This window comes from Beta vulgaris, chromosome 4 (assembly GCF_026745355.1).
Source record: "Beta vulgaris subsp. vulgaris cultivar EL10 chromosome 4, EL10.2, whole genome shotgun sequence".
NCBI lineage: Eukaryota > Viridiplantae > Streptophyta > Magnoliopsida > Caryophyllales > Amaranthaceae > Beta > Beta vulgaris.
In genome coordinates, this window is record NC_079205.1 from 51,973,142 (window position 1) to 51,995,379 (window position 22,238).

General features: G+C 36.9%; 1 protein-coding gene and 1 long non-coding RNA gene across 4 annotated transcripts; one reads left to right on the plus strand and one right to left on the minus strand.

The window, feature by feature from the left end:
- Positions 1-7,822: 7,822 nt before the first annotated feature.
- Positions 7,823-10,990, minus strand: LOC125497034 (uncharacterized). Of its 3 annotated transcripts, none has more exons than XR_007273555.2 (4): positions 10,779-10,990; positions 10,603-10,701; positions 9,880-10,045; positions 7,823-8,282 (listed from the first exon to the last, which is right to left on the minus strand). It is a non-coding gene; the product is annotated as an uncharacterized LOC125497034 (long non-coding RNA). The 3 variants fall into 3 exon arrangements; XR_007273553.2 differs by having other exon boundaries at positions 10,803-10,984; XR_007273554.2 differs by having other exon boundaries at positions 9,880-10,002; positions 10,803-10,980.
- Positions 10,991-17,301: 6,311 nt separating this feature from the next.
- Positions 17,302-18,087, plus strand: LOC125496750 (uncharacterized). Its single transcript, XM_048642298.2, has one exon. It carries the CDS (start codon positions 17,302-17,304, stop codon positions 18,085-18,087), a length of 786 nt encoding a protein of 261 aa, XP_048498255.2.
- The last annotated feature ends 4,151 nt before the right edge of the window (positions 18,088-22,238 follow it).

A 22,238-nucleotide genomic window follows, 5' to 3' on the forward strand; every position in this document is an offset into this window, starting at 1 on the left:
CATTTCAGAATATTTGTTTGGTCTCTCTTAGCTAGAATTTGCAATACCCTGTTTATTAATCAATAATCATTTAATAAACTTATGTTTTACATATATGGAATACATGTACTATTGCTGTTTGTCCGTTTCATTTCATTAGTTCTTTTTTTCTCCCCTTTTTATGCAAGGTCTACCTAGTTCTTAATTTAGGTTGGATCAATTCAATGACTTAAATCAACTTGGTGTTGGTGGTTCCATAAAAGAGTTGAAGACATGGAAGCTATATACTTCTAAGTTATTTTTTTTAATATTTATACATACCTATCAACTTTCTTATAAAAATATTTATAAAACGGCTAGTAAGAACTTTATAAAATGTTACTTTATTAGCAGCTTATTATAGGTAGCATGAAACAGCAACTTAGTTTATGTATATGTTCTTTCAAAAAAAAAAAAAGTTTATGTATATGTGGTGTGTGTGAACTGTGAATATAGACATCTTCCTTTCCTCATTGTTATGACTTTATTGGGATAGCTATGTTTATTGGGGATGATGTATGCCTACCATTAGTGGTAATTAGAATTTGGAAAAACAGCTTGACAAAGTAATTAGATTAAGATTGAAATTGTTGACTTTTTTTGCTAGTACACATAGGGGACCAAGCTTCCCTGTAGGGTAACTTACCCTTAACAAATCTTCAATTTTCTAACCCATGCTTATTGCTTCCCCATGAAAATCAAATCACTAATACAAGGGAGGAGGTGAAACTTGAAAGGAGCTTTACCACTCCTCTACATCGTGATTCTCCATTGAAATTGTCAAATCAAAGAGAAAAACCACTAGCAAATGGGAGGTTACCACATTTACTTTAGGCATATTTGATAAAAGTAGTTGTTGCGATAATTTATACTAATATATTAAAAAGTATTTTTAAGCAAGTCTATGCGCCACGTAGTGCTTTCCGTTTGTTTCATTCCATGTCATCATTATACACATTAAACAAAATTAAAAACATGCTCCATATAAGATTCGACCATGTTGACCTAATTTAGTCAATATATTAAAGTTATAACCAATAAACTATGCAATATTATTTGATAATATTTTATAACATGAAAATATTAATAACCTAGAGCATCGCCCGAGATTAAAACTAGTTAGCAGGGGCAGGGCAAACATAGCGGGGGTCCTATACGCTATCTTAAAAGTGGACCCTTCATATTTAGTTCATAAAAGATACTAGATTCTCAATTAAAAAAATACTTTTATATTGAAAATAATATCTAAATTAATGAGAGAAAGTTAGGTGGATAAGTAGCCATCTATACAAATATATTAAAAAGGCGTGCGTAACAACGTCGATGCGCCACGTGGCACTCTCCTCCTATCACCAGATTTTGCCACGTGTCTTTTAACGAGCAAAGTCAAGTGGTCATTATCTAAAAAATAAACATGTTGAAGCCTGGGCTCGAACCCCTGACCTTATTTAAGGGTTTTCAAAGAATCACCATCTCATCTAACATCTCTTAGTGATCCATGTTTCCACAAAATTAAAAGTATGTGTTGAAATTAGTTAATGTTATTAAACATATTCCTTGCATCCTCAAAAATAAATAAATTTGCATGTTCATTAAAATTAATTATGTATGCATATATGATACCATTTGAAGAGCAATGTTGACCACTACAGTTAGGGATGGGCAAGGGTCGGGTCCACCCGGAATCTAGACTTGGACCCTAAAATTTTTTTGCAGACCCGAACCGGACCCTGAGGGTCTGAAAAAATTGGACCCTAGCCCAGACCCTTAGGGTCTGGAGGGTCTAGAGGGTCTGGAGGGTCCAAGCCTAAATTCTTTATTTTGACAAATTTTCAGCATTATTAATATCAATAATACTGAAATTCGCATGAAACAAACAAAAAAATCGCATGAAACAAACACAAACATATAAATTGAGAAAAAACTAAACAAACACTAACTTATAAATTGAAAAAAAAAAACAAAACTCAATTCACAAACATATAAACTGAAAAGAAAACGAAACAAACACAAACATACAAACTGAAAAAAAACGAAACAAACACAACTTACATAAGAGTCTTTTAGGAAATCAGTTTTTTTTTTTTAAAAAAGTAAAAATATATATATTAAATAAGTTCAGGGTCTAAGAGTAGGGTCTGGGTCCAAAATTTTAAGACTCGAACCCTAAAAAATTCACTCGGACCCAGACCCGGACCCGTAAGGTCTGAAAAAGTTGGGCCCAAACCCTTAAATTAGGGTAGGGTCCAACAGGGTCTGGGTAGGGTCCTGATCCCATGTCCATCCTTAACTACAGTATTACCCCTAGGGAGTTTTAGCTCATGTAATCTATGTACAATAAAAAAATTTAGAAATTGCGTAGTATAAGGTTTGATCCCGAGACCTCAAGTAAATATTATATTAATAAATGAAATTTTTTCTTACTCGGGGCTTAGCCCGGGCCTACTAACTAGTTAATGGGGAATTGGGGATTTGAAGCAGCCAAAGAAAAAAAAAAGCACGCCGGCACGCGCTGTTATTAATGTGAGTAGGTGCTGAGTCGGCAGTCATAATTGTAACATCAAAAAGTTTAAAAAATTTGCTCCTAACTAGAATCGAACCCGCGCCCCTTTTCCCATCCTTTATCACTTTACCACTGATCCAAATGCTTTCATTTTATTTTTCTTTCAAACGTTTAATACATATCATATATTTCGGGGTCCCTCTAATTTTGGGGCCCTATTCCGTCGCCTATACTGCATGGGCCAAGAACAAATCCTGGCTGCTAGAGATTTTTGGAGAAAATTCCCATAATTGTAAAGTGGACAACATGTCAATAATGTACAGAAAAACTAGATGTTAGAATCTTAAAGAGAATAAAAATCGGTTATTTCACCAAATACCCCCGACAAATCAGCAAATTCACAATATACCCTCAATGTTCTAGAAATGCACCATATACCCCTAAGTTTTCAAAAAGTTCACCAAATACCCTTTTTCTTAACTGTCGTTATCTCACCATTAGCATTATTTACAATATTGCCATCATTAGCCCCTAATCTCTAATTCTAACCCTAATCTAACCCTTTCCCATACCTTAATCTTAAACCTACCCTTACCCTTACCCCAAACCCTAACCCACCCAGCCCACCACCCCTCCACCCCACCCCAGCCCCTACCCCTCCCCCACCGCCGGTTCGTTCACAACCCCTACCCCCTCTTCGTTCACGGTCGGCCACCCCCACCCCCTCTTCGTTCTCCGTCGGAATCCCCCATCCCCTCTTCGTTCTTCGCTGGACTCCCCCACCCCCTCTTCGTTCTCCGCCGGACTCCCCCACCCCCTCTTCGTTCTCCGCCGGAATCCCCCATCCCCTCTTCGTTCTTCGCCGGACTCCCCAACCCCCTCTTCGTTCTCTGCCAGAATCCCCCACCACTACTAGAAATAGAGTACTTGTTCAACACAATTGTCTCAACACTTTAGTTAAGTGTTAAATACAATTAACACCTCACGTATTTTCTCAACGCATTTCTGTGTTGCAGTAATTCTCAACACAAAAAAGCGTCGAGAATTTCACGTCCCAAACACATGTCAACAAACGACGCTTCTTTCAATTTTTTTATGAATGATTATGTTTCTTGATTAACCGCGTATTAGGCGGTAACCACCTAAGTAGTGGAATACTCGAGTGTGAGGGACGAAGTGTATTGCAGCATCAATTTCTCAACCGTAATCTGACGAGAGCTTTCATCGTGCTCCAATTTGCTAAATACGGGTGAGATAATTCAATGGTAATGCTTTTTGAGCAAATTCTTCATATTCAAGGTTAATGTTTTTTGAGATAATTCTTCAAATTCATATCAATTAATGCTTTTTGAGCAAATTAATGCAAATTATAGGTGACACAAATTCTGAAACACAAGCTGCTAAATATGGGTGATGCAAACTCCATACTCGATTGATTCTTCTGCAAATTACTAAGGTCAGTGCTTTTGATCAAATTCTTCATATTATGTTGTTTATGAAACGAAAAAAGTTCCAAATTAATCCCAACTCTCATTCAATTAGTTCCGACGAAGTCGTAAATTCGTTAATTCCCATATCTTCTTTTGTCCATGCAACACCTAAGTGAAATTCTTGGGAATTTTGTTGAAATTCAATGGGCTTTTTGTGAATTTATGTTATTTTTTGTTTTCTAGGTTGTATTTGCACTACTTTTCAAATTCCTTAGGTTTGTGGGTACTTAAGTTAGTTTCTTGGGTATCTTATCGAAGAGGGAAGGTGGCAGAGGATAATTGTTTGTGATTGTTAATATGTATGAAGTCCAAATACAAGAATTACTTTAGGTGCAGATAAATGTTGTATTTTGCTCAAAATTTATGACATTAGATGAACTATCTCTGTATAAATTCTGATAATTGGAATATAAACCATACCTGAGATCTTCTCCAGAGGCACATATAGGCAAACATAATTAGGAACTTGTTATGTCAGAGCTGATGGTTCTGTTCTATTATTGTCATACTTTGTAACTGAGCCCTAGGCTACAGTGAGTGGTAATTTTTTTTAGTTATTCTTGCAGTTTTAAAAACTAGGGCACATTTGTCTTCTTTTAACAAACTTTGACTGAAAAATATTGATTACTATGTACTCCTAAAAAATAAAACAGATGTTTCTTATAAGTAGCCAGATAGGAAGAATACTGCACTATATAAATCATAGATGTGTACATGTTATACATGAATTAAAATTAGTGTCTATTTGTGCCTTTCTTTGTGAACTGATGTATCCTAGTTCAATTCTAATCAAAGTCAAATTAGATCATGCATCATAAATATCTATATCTGCAGGATTGTCGAAGCCTCGCTGGACAACTTCACTTAATTGAGGAAATTGTTCTACAGCAAATAACAAAGGAGCTGCGACGATTCCCTGCGAAAAAATAGCAATATGTAGCACTTTGAGATTGACGAAATAAAAGACAGTAACAATATTCATATTACTCCTGCTGACACAGGGACTGTGAAGGTTATGAAGCACTCCCAGCCTCAAAGTCCAAGCCAAAGTTACTAAGAACATTTGGCCTGTCTGGCCTACAGAAACTTTTGATATGTGTGAAAGCAATTCTCTAGACAAGAACTTTAAGCAAACATCTATAACGCTTTATCATAGAACGAGGTCAGCCAAGTGTCCAGTCGCTTAACATCTGAATCGCGGATCTACGCTGATAAGGCTAGAGACCTAAATCGACAGGTTAGTTGTTACAGCAACAATAATTATTTGAAGTGTTATTGCAGTCTTTGATCCACTTAAATGACTAAATTCAGAGCAGAACCTTTGAGTAACAAGCAGCATCTTACTAACCATATTATTCAGAAGCAGCAAAGGAAACAAAACTATCGATAGAAAAACATTTGAGTTTCCTTTGCTATTTTGTTTCATAGAAACATTTGAGGTTGTTTCCTTTGCTGTCAAGATTCTGCTCTGAATTCAAGTTTTTCTATTGTCAAGAATAATTTGTCAAAAATAATTTGATAGAAGGTATTGATAGTTTTGTCAAGGTTCTGCCACTGATACCTTAGATACTCAGGAAGGTATTGATAGTTTGTCAAGGTTGTTTGCCGAGTAAAAACTGTTAGAAAATGTATAAGGGTAATGAAAATGACTATTATATGAACAATGAATCTTCTACACTGAGCACGGGTTACAAGGAATTCACTTCCGAGATACAAAGAAGAACAACAAAATATCACGCTCGTTATGAGATTTGTCAAAATAAGTGAAAGAAAGAAAATAATTTGTAAAAGATGATGAACTTCTTTTCTTTTATGCAATAGAGAGAATTTTCTTTTTTTTTTTATCTCACCCCTTCATCATATGAGTAGTGTCATATATATACTACTGCTCCATTATTTCAGAATACAACCGAAACAATGCAATTTACCAACCGCACAAACGTTACAAAACCGTACAAGACCGCAAAGAAACTACCTGCATCGCGAGGTGCGATTTACGTCGCGAGGTGCGACCAGCCTCGAAAGCAAAGTTCTGCTTTGCTTAACGACGTCGCGAGGTGCGACCCTGGTCATGGGGTGCGACCAGCCTCGACCTTTACTCACTGCTTGTGCGTAACAACCTCGTCGCGAGGTGTGACTTATGTAGCGAAGTGCGACCAGCCTCGCAGGTACAAAGCAAGCATATAGTTACTTGAATACATTGGTCTTCATCACAGCATAGTATAACATATATTCTTTGAATAACAACACCATAACCAAGTTATTCAAGCAATACATCATGAAGTAAACTAACACAATACTCTAAATCTCCAACAATCCTCCCCCATTTACAGTATACAAAATAGTCACGCATAAACATCATCATAACAAATCAATCTCATGCATAAATGAAAGTGTATAAAACTTGAACTTCCATATAGTATAGTACACATTCCAAGTATCCGTATCCAATTGGTGTCGATAACGATTGAACCAATTTCAATACATAATGGAAAAACCCGAAGATATTATACACACAAGATAAAATTACTTACACTCATTATAAACCGACACATAAAGCCTTGTGTCCATATCTATTCATAAGTGTATCAAAGCTATGCCCCAATAGCTCCTTGAAGCGGCTAAACTTCACACTTACATAGGTAGATCTCTAAAATACATGCTACTGTGAAAAGCATAAACAAGAGACCTATTAAGTTATACAACCTCCTTATACAACACAGTTAGAGAACTATAAACTTAGGATGAATAAAAGTTCTACAATCATCTAAATGAAGAAATTAATCTTATTGAACTTAAGACCCAACGTCATATTGGGCGTTAAGTTAAGATTCCCTCATTCGTGATTCTCGAGGGGCTCCAATCCTAAACCGATTGCCATCCTCTTTACATTATCTCTAGCCAAGGCCTTTGTAAAACAATCCGCTAGATTATACGTTGTACGTACATAGTCAACAGTTATTACACTATCCTTGATAAGTCCTTGGATGTAGCTATGCCTCACACCAATGTGTCTTGACTTACCATTATAGAGTTGACTATATGTCCTTGCCAAAGCAGCATCGTTATCACAATGAATCGCTATTGGCGATATCGGTTTTGGCAACAAAGGAATCTCAATCATGAGATTCTTTAACCACTCCGCCTCTTTGCTTGCGGAAGACAATGCGATAAACTCCGAAGTCATGGAGGAATCCGCTATGCAAGTTTGTTTCTTGGAACACTACAAGAAAATACACAGTCAACGACTGCTCGAAGCCGTCGCTGTTTTCTAAAAAACCGTCGCTAATAACAGCACCGACGGCCAGCCGTCGTTGATTGACCGACGTTGTTAATTTAGTCGCTAATTTAGGAATTAACGACCGTCAAGCCGTCGGTGCCATATCAACGACCGTTTTACTTACTCATCACCGACTGCTTCCCCAGCCGTCGTTAATTAGGCAACACCGACTGTTTATAGCAGTCGAAAGATCACCGACGGTTTTAAACCGTCGTTGAAGCAATGACGTTTGAAAGCGGGCGTTGTCTTAGCGACGACTGTAAACCGTCGCCATTTTCTAAAGCCATCGTTGTCTAAAAATTTCGTGGCAGCACTACTTTCTTGTACAACGACTATTTATCCGTCGTTGTTTTGATATTAAGCCGTCGTTATTTTTTATTACATTAATAATATGATAATCTTCTAAAATATAATTAAACATGTACCTGCTGCACCTGCACGACAATACCGATATATACTACATTAAACTTGTTCCTGCATCGTCTCTTTTGCATTCTATATTTTAAACTAAAAAAATATGCAATTTAAACATGAAATAAATTAAATTTATATACATAAAATACATCCCCATATCGAGGAATAAAGTTGAAGTCGAGTTTAACAAAAATATATATCGACAAATCTAAAATGTAATAAGGTGGATGCCGATAAATATAGACACTAAATGTCTATAATTAGACAAACTATCTAGATTAATTATATGTACGCAAAATAGATCCCGATGTCGGGAAATCAAGTCGTTGCTCCAACATTGCATAATTGCTTCAATTCCTCGATTAAGGGACTCATTTGTTTTTGGGTTCAGCATACACTGCCAGAAACTGAGCTGAAAGTGCAAAAACAAAAAGCACCTGTTAGGAATGCATACATCATTTTTCTCAGTAGTGCAAAAGTTGTTTAAACCATGATGTTTCTCAGATAGGCCACCAAGAACAAAACTTCGAGCTGCCGACCGAGCATTATCAGTTGTTTCAGCCCATATCGTGCTCAACTGCAAGAGTTCAGAACAATTTTAGTCATATCTAAAGAATTTCATATAGGGCCAAGTAAATGGTAACGCAGGCAGTAGCGAAAATTCATAAATTTAAATGCAGACACTGAGCAGAATATAGTATACCCAACGCCAAAGGCTGAAACAATTCTCTACCACATTATTCCTTTGCCTTCATTTACATTTTTCAGATGTACACAAGTTTACCCTGGTCGGCTATTTGATTACAACATCAAATGAGGAAAACCAAATAAAGGAGGATTAATGCACCACCACATATTAACATTAGTCGGAAGCATAGAAATGAGTTGTCCAAGAAGAAAATAAAAACATAATTAAGAGTACAGAGTATTTGAGTACAATTTTTTCTCGTTAGCTCAAAATACTAATATCCTATTGACTCCAAGGACCATCACTTTCCAAGCACCATCTTCAAAAAAATTCCATGTTTCACATGTAACCAATAAGTATATTAGAGAAAGGCTTAGCCATAACACAGAATGATATTCCTGAACCTTTTCTAAACTTAGAATCTTAGGACAACATTGCAATTTAGAGTATTCAGAGTTTAAAATTTCATGGCCAGCAGCAAGTCCCCCATGATTGGCATCACCAGGAAGTAAACGCTACATTTATAAGATGCACCTAAGAATTGTCCAATCACTGATATCAGAAACATTTGTCAATTAAAGTAATATAGGGACTTCAGGCATCATTATCAGTCACCCAACCAGCCACTGGGGATCACACTTGTGCAGACACAATGACTTTATGTGGTTGCTGAACTTAACTGTGATGCTTCAAACAAGCAACTTTAACAATTGTTTTACGCAAAGAAAGTACATGAGTCCCTAATAGAAGACAATTTAACTATAAGCACGATGAACTATGTTAAATGTCTAAGTTGACAATATTTCTTATCAACTGTCAAGCAATAGGCCAGTCAGTCATCTTTTGGATCAAAGTCCAAACAGAAAAAGTGTACTGCTAATCCAGGGGTAAGGCTAATAAGCCTTATTGCAACTTAAGATGGACAACAATTCAAACAGAAATGTCGACATGTCAATTTCTACCAATTCAATAGGTCACATGGACACATGGTGACTTATATCCTTCTCAAAAGAAGGTTGTAAATTACTAGACATTCAAATACTTCATAATTCCTATTGCTACCTCTTGGCAGATTCCCCACAAGATATGACACGAAATCAACTCGAACCCAACCTCATTTGATCAATTTATCATATTATGTATTTATCATACATTCTGCATAGGCCATACTTGGTAGACAGATAATTTTATAATGTTTGTAAAAGATCAAACAAAACCAACATGAGACCAAACATGAACACTACACATTTACCCAAATTTCTAGCTCTAAGATCACAAAGCCAATATGTGAGTAAAGAAGGTGCAGGCAGGGAAGCAAATTTGAATCTTTGGCTATGTTTCTCAGTAATCTGTTGCCTGACACATTTTGTTTTTCATCATGCCAACAATAACAATAACAAAGACTTAATCCCAACAGGAGCAGTCAGCCTTGAGGTTAGTATGCAAATTCAAAAAGTATAAAGTTGTAAACGAACGAAGGCCTTACCCAATCACCGATTACAAAAATATTGGATTATGGAGTACTCTCTTCTTTGCAAGGGCGTACGCATCCATCAACGCAAGGTCAAAGCTCCATATTACTTGCAAACCCATGGAAGCAATGAGATAGCTGCAAAGGCAATATGTGTTTCAGACATTCATCCCAAAAACACCTTCAAACATAAGAATGAAGATATTAGAACTAGCACTAAACTATCAAGAAAGGCTAATGCTTATAGAAATTTATCAGCTATATTAAGACGCTTCCTGAAAGCTTCTATCAGAAGAACTGAAAAAAATTATAATCAATCTTCTGATATAATGGATGGAAACTATGAGAATAAAAGATAACTTTGCATATTTGTTGCTTTTAAGGAGCCTTTAAAGCAAAAAGAGTAGGAGAGGGAAAAACTGAGACTAACAACAAGTAACAATATGCAAAAAATTTAACCATCAGCAAGCTAAACAGTTATAGTCTTTTGCTTGTACAAGTTTTTCAATTCTTTGTTGAACAGATGCAGTTTAATCTTGTGCAGGTTTTTTTCCCATTAACATAACATAAGGTCTGTTGACGACAATGAATTCTGGATTGATGAAGCTATAATCTCTTTCTTGGTAATGTTAAATCTCTTAAAAGATTCTAACACAAATTTCTGTTGAACCATATTACTCCGAGTCCACCATTCTCGATAAAGAACAAAACAACATCAACAAATTAAACAACAATTACCAAAGAGAGAATGTATGGACTGGACTGGACTGGAGGAAGACGCGGCGGAGGGAGTAATGAATTTCGCGGCGCCGACGTAAGGTGGTTTGTGTTGGCCACCTATATCCAAAAACCCAATTTTTAGGGTAACAAAATTTTTTTAAAAAAATTAATAAACAAAGAGGGGTAGAAATTACCACCGGTAGGGTGGTTTAGGTCACCTGTCGCCGGTCTCCGGTCGCCGGAATTCCTTCAATGCAGTTCAGTGGTGGTGGTGCGTGTTTCGCCGGTTCGCAAAAACCTTCTCAAAAACGAGTAAACAGTTCAGTGGGAGGAAGTTTAGAGAAAGCAGTTGCGAGTTTGATGCAAGTGGTAAATAATCAACGACCGCTTCTACTAATCAGCGTCAGTTAACAGCCGACGCCTAAACCCTAATAAATCTAAAATTTAAATTAGTTAGGGCACCGACCGCTTTAGACTGTCGTTGAAATGAGCATGCGTTTTACGCCGTCGCTGTTGCATTTAAAAGCCGTCGGTGGTGCCGACGACTTAAAACCGTCGCTAATTGTCAGAACAACGTCTGTTTTTACAGCAGTCGCTGCGAAGCCGTCGTTGATTTGGCATTTTCTTGTAGTGGAAGCCCAAGATATAGCACCTCCCCCAAGTAGAAATACCCATCCACTTGTAGAAGAGTGATCTTCTTTGTTAGAGATCCAACTTGCATCCGAATACCCTTCTAAAACCGAAGGATATCCACTGTAGGATAAACCATAGTCCTTGGTTTTCCCTAAATACCTTAATACTCGACGAATAGCTTGCCAATGTTGTACACTAGGATTACTAGTATACCTACTGAGTTTGCCTACCGCAAATGCGATATCCGGCCTAGTACTCGTCATTGCATACATCAAACATCCAATCACCCTTGAATACTCAAGTTGAGATACAGCACTACCTACATTAGGTAGTAATTTCTCACTAGGATCCATTGGAGTTGACACAAAAGAGCAACCACTAACATCGAATTTCTTAAGAACCTTTTCGATGTAGTGAGATTGAGACAAACTCAATTTACCTTTGCTTCTTTTAATTCTAATTCCTAGAATGACATCCGCCTCCCCCAAATCTTTCATTGAGAACTTAGACGATAGAAAAGATTTAGTCCACTCAACTTGGGATAAATCAGTTCCAAAAATTAGCATGTCATCTACATATAAGCAAATCATAACACCATGACCATTGTCATCAAATTTGCTATATACACACTTGTCTGAATTGTTCAATTTGAATCCGTTAGACAACACTACCTCATCAAATTTTTGATGCCATTGCTTAGGTGCTTGTTTTAGCCCATACAAAGATCTAATTAGTTTGCAAACCTTTTGTTCTTGACCTTTGACAAAAATCCAACCGGTTGTCTCATGTAAACCTCCTCATCTAATTCTCCATACAAGAACGCAGTCTTGACATCCATTTGATGGATCACAAGATTATGAATTGCTGCAAGGGCAATCAATAATCTTATAGTGGAGATTCGAGCTACAGGTGCATATGTATCGAAATAATCGATCCCGGCTTTTGAGAAAAGCCTTGTGCCACTAACCGGGCTTTGAACTTGTCAATAGTTCCATCGATTTTCATTTTCTTCTTGAAAATCCATTTGCACCCTATTGGTTTACATTTAGGAGGTAGGTCCGCTAAAACCCATGTGTTATTCCCCATGATTGAGTCCATTTCATCATCAATAGCTTCCTTCCAAAATGAAGCATCTTGAGATTGCATGGCCTCATCATATGTTAAAGGATCCCCTTCCACATTATAGACATATGGAAATTTAGTCAAAACACTATCTCTTGATCCTTCAACCAAATATACATGAAAATCCGGGCCAAAAGATTTCTCTTTCCTAACCCGTTTACTTCTCCTTGGTTGAGTTGATGTAGATGCAACATTTTCATCTAGAATTTGTTCATCTAACTCTTGATCATTAGTTTTGATCAATTTCTTGAATTTCGGTACTTGGAGTTATTCATTTTGTGTCTAGGAACCGATGAATATCTATTTTCATCAAAAATTGCATCTCTTGACTCCACAATAGTGTGAACCGACCAAAAGTCGTTTTGTTCTATAACATAGAACCTATAGGATTTGCTATGAGCAGCATATCCTATAAAGATGCATTCAACTCCTCTTTCACCTAACTTTTTACGTTTAGGTTCCGGCACTTTAACTATTGCCCTACATCCCCAAACTCTAATGTAACTTAGATTTGGTTTTCTTTTGTACCATAATTCATAAGGGGTAACTTTGTTCTTTTTCATAGGAACACGATTCAAGATGTAACAAGCGGTAAAACCGCTTCACCCCAAAAACCATCACTCAAACCCGAGTAGGATAACATAGAATTTACCATTTCTTGTAAAGTTCTATTTTTCTTTCCGCTACACCATTTTGTTGTGGTGTATAAGCCGCGGTTGTTTCATGTATTAATTCCTAAAGCTTGGAAATAACTAGGATTATGAAATTCACCACCTCTATCGGTTCTAAACCGTTTAACCTTGTCACTTAGTTGCAATTCTACTTCATTTTTATAGATCTCAAATTTTTCTAGGGCTTCATCTTTAGTAGACAATAAATATACATAACAAAATCGTGAATGATCATCAATAAATTTACTATATATTTTTGTTTCCTAAAGAAGGTGTACTATGAAAATCACAAAGATCACTATGTACTAAATCAAGCAATTTAGTATCTCTTTCCACATTATTAGGGAAAGAACACCTAGTTATTTTGGTAAGCATGCATGTTCTACACTTCTCAATACTTGGATCAAAAAGGAATTAAATCATCCTTAGCCATAGAATATAATTTTCTATAATTAACATGACCAAGTCTTAAATGCCAAAGAGAAGAATTTCATTAATAACACACACATTGTTAACTAAAGCATTTGAAATGCTGAGTTTAAACATACCATTACATAAATAACCAAGTCCAACAAACAAACCACCCTTAGATAATATAAATTTGTCCGACTCAAAGACCATTTTGAAACCTATTCGATTCAAGATAGCTCCAGACACTAGATTACGCCTAAGTTCCAGAGCAAATACAACATCGTCCTACTCCAAGAACTTGAGCTGTAGAGTCATTTCCCATGTATAGAACTTCTCCATTATCCACCTCCTTGAAGGTTTTGAATGAAGACCGCTCCTTGCACACATGCCTTGAAGCTCCTGAATCGATGTACCATGAACAATCATCCTGTACACAAAAGATTTCAGAAATCATACACATATAATTCAAACTCGAATTACATGAAAGTTGTGTACAAGTACCTTGTTTGGCTTGGGATTGGCTAGACTCGCCTTTCCCTCCACCTTGCTCATTCTTTTTGTTCATTTTCCTCTTCCATAGGAAGCAATCCTTTATGAAGTGTCCGGGCTTGCCACACTCCCAACAACCACGTTGTTGAACACCTCCACCATTCTTAGGCTTCTTAAAGTTGTTGCCTTTGGTGAAATTATTAGCCCTCTTCTTAGGATTTGAGTCTTTGAACTTTCCATCCTCCACCATGTTAATGGTAGAAGAATTAGGATTTACCTCCTTTTGTCCATCTTGAATCCGAATGCCCTCTTCAATCCGAAGATGAGCACCCAATTGTTCCACATTTATATCATCTTTCCTATGTTTAAGAGTATTTCTAACATCCTTCCAACTTTGTGGTAATTTGTCAATTATTGAAGATACAATAAAAGTTTCATCCATACTAATATTGTGTTGTTTAAAACTTCCTAAAATCCATTGAATTTCATGGAATTGCTCCATCACAGGCCTTGATTCATTCATCTTAAAGTTATTAAAGTTACTGACTAAGAACTTCTTACTAGATGCATCTTCGGCCATGTATTTTGACTCAAGGTCATCCCAAAGCATTTTAGCGGATTCATAGAATTGATAAACATCAAATAAAGTGTCAGACATACCGTTTAAAATGTGACCACGGCATATATAATCATCGTTCTCCCACTTGTTCCTTCTCCTTGAGGCCTCCAAAGTTTCATCTTCCACAAACTCGGGTTTTGGAGTACTCAAAACATATGCCACCGAAAGAGAAGTGAGAAGAAAATGCATCTTCTTTTGCCATCTACGGAAACCCACACCTTCAAACTTGTCAAGTTTCTAAAAATTAGAAGTCATCTCACGTACCGTAGCCATATTCAAGATATTGCTTTTGGATTGTTAGAAAATGTATAAGGGTAATGAAAATGACTACTATATGAACAATGAATCTTCTAGGCGTGTTGGGACACTTTCCCAAAAGCAATATTCCTACCCTACACTGAGCACGGGTTACAAGGAATTCACTTCCGAGATACAAAGAAGAACAACAAAATATCACGCTCGTTATGAGATTTGTCAAAATAAGTGAAAGAAAGAAAATAATTTGTAAAAGATAATGAACTTCTTTTCTTTTATGCAATAGAGAGAATTTTCTTTTATTTTTTATCTCACCCCTTCATCATATGAGTAGTGTCATATATATACTACTGCTCCATTATTTCAGAATACAACCGAAACAATGCAATTTACCAACCGCACAAACGTTACAAAACCGCACAAGACCGCAAAGAAACTACCTGCATCGCGAGGTGCGACTCACGTCGCGAGGTGCGACCAGCCTCGAAAGCAAAGTTCTGCTTTGCTTAACGACGTCGCGAGGTGCGACCCTGGTCATGGGGTGCGACCAGCCTCGACCTTTACTCACTGCTTGTGCGTAACAACCTCGTCGCGAGGTGTGACTTATGTAGCGAAGTGCGACCAGCCTCGCAGGTACAAAGCAAGCATATAGTTACTTGAATACATTGCTCTTCATCACAGCATAATATAACATATATTCTTTGAATAACAACACCATAACCAAGTTATTCAAGCAATACATCATGAAGTAAACTAACACAATACTCTAAATCTCCAACAAAAACATTTTGTCAAACTGAACCTTTATTTTTTTAGTTTTTAATCTGTTTTCCTATTTCTAGGGGGACCCTTGTTTTTTGTTTGGTTTATAGTTGTTCATAGTTCTTTATATAAATATAAACTAGTTTGTGGCCCTTGTTTGCTGCTCAGTAAGTTAGGGATGATGTGGTCTAACATGATGTGGTCTCATGAATTGATTGATAAAGGTGGTTTAGTTAAACAACAAAATTAAGAATCAAAAATAGCCCATCTTAACTTGTTGTGCGTATTACCCCTGCCAGTTTAACCAGTATCTTCACTGTTGTAGACCTAGAAATGTTGAGCCTCTAAGGACCCTAACCATCCTACTCCGATGAGCGTACATAATGGGATGGTCTGGGTACGTAGATCCCAACCATCAATAAAGTAGTTGGGTTTGACCTGGTTATTATCGAGTGATCAGGGCTTTCAAATGGGGCACTACTCAGTGCCCAACATGCTCCATCAGAGATACGAGAAACTTGGTCTGATTGAAGGGGCTTTTCAAGGAGGCAACTCATTTTCAGAATGTGAACTGGATAGGGTTTGCAGGATCAGAAACTATTTGTTGCTACACATATCCTCATTGATATTGATATTCTAAATAAGTTTTGTAGATGAATGACAGACTTTTACATTTATAGCTTGTCTGTATGCTCCATCAGAAAGTGATGAATTCTGTGAACAAGAGTTAAAATATTTATAGCTATTTTCGGAGCTATGATGGTTAATCAAGAAAGCAACAAAAGATTGTTTCTTATCGATCAATACAGTTATACTTCCTTATAGTACTCCTGGATGTCAATATATAAGGAAATGCACAATCTATAAGCAGACCAGCCCATTATGTACGTTTAGCGGAGTAGGATGGTTGGGGTCCTTAGAGGCTCAACATTTCTAGGTCTACAACAGTGAAGATACTGGTTAAACTGGCAGGGGTAATACGCACAACAAGTTCAAAGGTGAAAATCCATCTCTTTAGGGTTTGTTTATGTAAATGATAAAACATCTAATATCTAATTCATCATGTGCAGCTCACATGTTCACTTACTAGTTGACACCTAGGCACCTTGGATCACGTGAGAATCATTCTAGGGATTGATATTGTAATATTTCTTTTCCTAGTATAAAAGGCTGCATAGGTCAGCTTGTAATACTTTAACAAACATATCACAAAATATAAGGAGGAGCCGCCATTTGAGCTACCTACCCTTACTTCAATCTTCTGCATTTATTTGCATTCAATACAGCAGATTTCATCAAACTCTTACCTTAAACTTGTTTACATGGTATCAGAGCTGTAAGAGGTAAGTGGAATCTGTTAAAGTTTGTTGCTTTAATAGTGCAGAAAAATTCTATCTTCTGTTATTCAGTTGCTTTAGTCTTTTCTGGGTAACAGTAGAAGATTGATTGTGAAAAAAAACTTCCTTATTTAGTCTTTTTGCATCATGACTGAAAAAGATACATCAAAAACTACCATTGAGACAAATAGTCCTTTGTATTTGCACCCTTCAGATGGTCCAAATACCTTGAAAGTAGATTGTCTGTTAACAGGGGCTACAGACTACAGACCATGGAAAAGATCCATGGAAATCTCTCTTGCAACAAGAGAAAGTTGGGCTTTGTCACTGGGGCTTTGACAAAGTCTAGACTGATTCTGTCTTGAGAGAAGCTTGGGAAGCTTGCAACAGCATGGTCACAGCCTGGCTTCTTAATAACATGACAGAATCTATAAGAAGGTCAGTGATGTATATGAAGTCATCAAAAGAAATCTGGTTAAGTCTTAAGCACAGATTTACTGTGAGTAATGGCAGTAGGAAGTATAGACTAAACAAACAAACCTATGAGGTGAAACAAAATGAAAGACCTGTGTCTGAGTATTATACAGAACTAAGGGTTCTCTGGGAGGAGATAGAGTCAATGAATGACTATCCTTCTATCACAAGTGTGAACACTGAAGTTACAACTTATGTTGAAGCTATAAATCAACAAAAGGAAGAATCGAAACTTTTTCAGTTTCTAAATGGTCTTGACCTTTCATATGGGTCCCTGAGAAGTCATATCTTGTTGATGCACACCTTACCTACTGTAGAGGGAGCTGTGTCCATGGTTCAACAAGAGGAGTCACAAAATGAAGTGATAGGAAAAGAGAAAGAAGAAAGTGGAGGCATAGCTCTTTACAGCAAAAATGACAACAAGCCATATTGCACTGTTTGCAAGAAGAATAATCATACAGCTGAGAAGTGCTGGTTCAAAATTGGTTTTCCTGCTAACAACAATAAATATAAGCAAGGAACCAAGAATATGGACAGCACACAGGAGAATAGAGGTGGATATGGCAAAGGGAAAGGTCAGGCTCACACTGGAGGCCAGAATTACAAGAAGAAAAGTGGGTATAATGTTCAACTGAGTGATGGAAGCACTGAGCTTGCAACTGCAATTGCTCAACAGCTTCAGGAGATGATGAAATTGGGACCTAGCTCTAGTAACCTGGCAACCAAATAGAGAAATGATGACACTGATGATGAAATTGAGAATCACTTTGCAGGTATGGTGTATTGTCATTTTGTTAAAAATTTGAGTGATACATGGATAATTGACTCTGGAGCATAAGACCATATGATTGCTAAGCTTGAGAAACTTCATAATGTGAGAAAACTAATACAGAAACCTAAGGTGAATCTACCTAATGGTGGTGTTGCTTATGTAACACATGTAGGAAATGTCCTACTTGAAAACGGTATTGAGCTCAAAGAAGTTTTGTTTGTACCTGAGTTCAAACAAAACCTTTTGTCTGTGCAGAAGTTGTGTGAAAATGATAAGTGTCTTGTAATTTTTCACAAAAATCATTGTGTTCTGCAGGACTGCACAACACAGGAAATTAGAGACATAGGGAATGCCACTGGGGGACTCTACTATCTTCAAAATCAACCCAACACCAAACAAGACACAAGACTTTCTAACACCAGACAAGATACAAGACCTTGCTCCAGCCAAAACACATCTCAATCAAGACAACCTTTCTTTGTTTTTAAGAAGTCTAAGGCACACACTAGCCAATGTAGTAAAAAGAATGTAACTCACTGTAGTGAGAATTCTGTTTTTGGTGATGCTACTTTGATTAGCAAAGCTTGTAATGAACCTAAAGTTTGCAATGCAAAGTCTTTTGACTATTCTCTATGGCATGTTAGGCTTGGACATGCTCCCACAAGCAAACTCAAACATATATCCTGCTTGAAAGATTGTATTGAAACTAATCAGGATGAAATATGTCTTTCTTGTCCTATGGCTAAACTCACAAAATCTCCTTTTCCCTTGAGTAATACCTCAGTGGCAGGGCCCTTTGATTTAATCCATATTGATATATGGGGTCCCTATAGAGTGGCTTACAAAGAAAAATTTAGATTTTTCTTGACTATAGTAGATGATTACACAAGGGCAACTTGGGTACATCTACTCAAAAGCAAGTCTGATTCTCTTAACACTATTAAACAATTTTGTGTATTTGCAAAAACTCAATTTGACAGGAAAGTGAAGGTTATTAGATCTGATAATGCCTTGGAATTCAAGGACCAAGGATGTGTTGCTTGGTTCACAGATCAAGGTATAATCCATCAAACAAGTTGTGTTGACAGACCACAACAGAATGGGGTGGTGGAAAGGAAGCATAGACATCTACTTGAAATAAGTAGAGCCTTGAGATTTGGGGCAGGTTTGTCTCTAGCCTATTGGGGAGATTGTGTGGTTACAGCAGCTCACATAATAAATAGACTACCAACACCTATCCTCAAAAACAAAACTCCTTATGAAGTAATGTTTGGCAAGGAACCTGATTACTCTCATTTAAAGGCTTTTGGGTGTTTTGCTATGGCATATAACCCTGAGAGAAAGAAAGACAAATTTGCTACCAAAGCTGTTCCTTGCATCTTCTTGGGTTATCCTGATACCCAGAAGGGATATAAGATGGAAAACCTTCTCACAAAAAGACAATTTGTTTCAAGAGATGTTCAATTTTATGAACATATCTTCCCTCACCTTAAATCTAAAACCTACACCTTCATGAATCCTGTGCCCATTGATATACCTAACTTTGTATGTAGTGATGTTGATCCTACTGTGACACATGTACCTGAACCTACACAAGTTGAAGCTGCTTCTCATGACTACATATCACCTGAACCTACTTCATCTGATCAGACTCACATCCAAGCTCCTCAGATACCAACCTCTCAACCATCTCCCACTGAGCCTACACAAACACAACCACCTGTTCCCTCACCTACACCCACTAGAAAATCCACAAGAGTCTCAAAAACACCTACCTGGCTTAAAGACTTTGTTACTACCTCCCAAAGAAGCCTTGCTTCTAATGAACAAGCTGAAGCAGTGACCTCAATAGTGCCAACATCTGTAAATGAGCACTTTGTAAACATGGTGAGAAAAGTAGTAGAGACTACAGAACCAAAAACCTACTATGAAGCTGCTGCACAATCTGAGTGGGTTTCAGCTATGGAACAAGAGCTTGCAGCTCTTGAGAAAAATGAAACCTGGGAGATAACCAGGCTTCCACCTGGAAGAAAAGCAATAGGGTGTAGATGGGTGTATAAGACAAAGTATAGAGCTGATGGCAGTGTAGAAAGGAAGAAGGCAAGGTTGGTTATTCAGGGTTATAATCAGAAGAAGGGAGTTGAGTATACAGAAACATATGCTCCAGTAGCAAAAATGAGTACTATAAGGGCTTTATTGGCTGTTGCAGCCATGAATAAATGGCATACTTGTCAAATGGATGTGCAAAATGCATTCCTTCATGGAGACTTGAAGGAAGAAATTTTTATGCACATACCACTAGGATACCATCCACCTGATGATGATTGTGCAATGCAGAGGGAGAAAGAATTTCAAGTGTGTAGACTAAAAAAGGCTCTCTATGGCCTGAAACAGGCCCCTAGACAGTGGTTTGCTAAACTGTCTAGTGCCTTACTGACCTTTGGTTTTGTTCAGTCACAAGCAGCATTCTTTGTTTGTTCAAGCAGAAAATGATAACTTCACAGCTGTGTTAATATAAGTTGATGACCTGATTATTACTGGCAACAGCCTTGGTGCTATAAACAAGCTGAAAAGTCTCCTCAGCACTAATTTTCATATGAAGGATTTGGGCAACCTAAGTTACTTCTTAGGCATGGAGTTCACTATTTCTTCACAAGGGATCTTCATCTCACAAAGGAAGTATGCTCTTGATCTCTTAAAGGAATATGGCATTGACAAACTGAAATCTCTCAAGCTCCCTCTTGACACTCACATCAAGTTGGATGTTCAGAAGGGTACTCCTTTACCTAATCCAGAGACCTACAGAAGGATGGTGGGGCAATTAATTTACCTGACTCTCTCCAGGCCTGATATAAGTTTCTCAGTTCAATTATTTAGTCAGTTTATGCAAGCTCCTACATCAATTCACATGCAAGCAGCTAGAAGAGTTTTGAGGTATATTAAACAAGCAGCTAGAATGTCCTTAAATCATTACTTCGTCTATTATTTATATTTCTAGTTTCAACACTTTTTCATGGTTTCATATTTTCTTTGGCAGATTCTAAGGGTGAACTTCAGTTGATGAGCGGTTCTATAGGCGTTTGGCATAGTCGTGGTGTTAGGTACCATGTGCAGTTTAATGAGTTCAACCAACCAATTCGGAAAAGTGGGCATATCTTGGTACGATTTCTAGGAACTAGTTACCTATTCTTTTCTTTTGTCATTAATTAACTTTTTAACATCTTTTATAATTGACCATCACTATAATATATCACATTAATTACTTATGTCATTCTTTGTTTTTTTTTTCAAGGATCAAGATGATGGTGAAGGAAAAGAAGCCAAGGATCCATTATTAAATTAGTACAACTCGTAAAGCTATTAATGATTTGGAAAGGCCTTGTAAAAGATATATTTCTTTTCATCTGTTTTTTTTGTAAGGTTTTAAGAAGTTGATAGTAGACATTATCTAATTGACTTATTTGTGACCGAACAGAATATTTTAGTGTGTATTTAATCATTAGTGAATTAAGACAGATATTAATATTATATATATATATATATATATTTATTATATATATATATATATATATAATTATATATATTATATATATATTATTGGTCATTTCTACTTAAGTATTTTTTATTGTAAAATCGCTTATAATATATTATATTTGATCCATATCCAATTAAATAATGACTATATTATTAGATGTTTTTTCTAGGCTAAAATCTCGACATTTTTCGTGTTAAGAGTTCTTTTGGCTCTAAAAATTTATTTGTGGAGGTAAAATAATCTTGACGCTGAAATGTGTCTAGAGCATATTGTGCGACGCATAAAAGCATTGAGAAACCCAACACAAAACAACGTCACGCATATTTCAAGACGCAGAAAAGGTTGAGACAATCACACAAAAAAAGTGTCACAAGTCATACTTGACGCATCTCTGCGTTGAGAATCTCAACGCAGGAAAGCGTCGAGAATCTCTCCACCCTAAAATCTCGACGCTTTTACAAAGCGTTGAGAATCAATTTCTCAACGCATTTTTCCGTCTAGAATATTGAGGAAAAGCGTTGAGAAAACACTCTTTTTCTAGTAGTGCACCCTTTCTTCGTTCTCCGTCGACTCC

Bases quoted from the DNA above. Each gene is read 5' to 3' on its own strand.
- LOC125496750 (XM_048642298.2), top strand. From the start codon at position 17,302: ATGACAGAATCTATAAGAAGGTCAGTGATGTATATGAAGTCATCAAAA.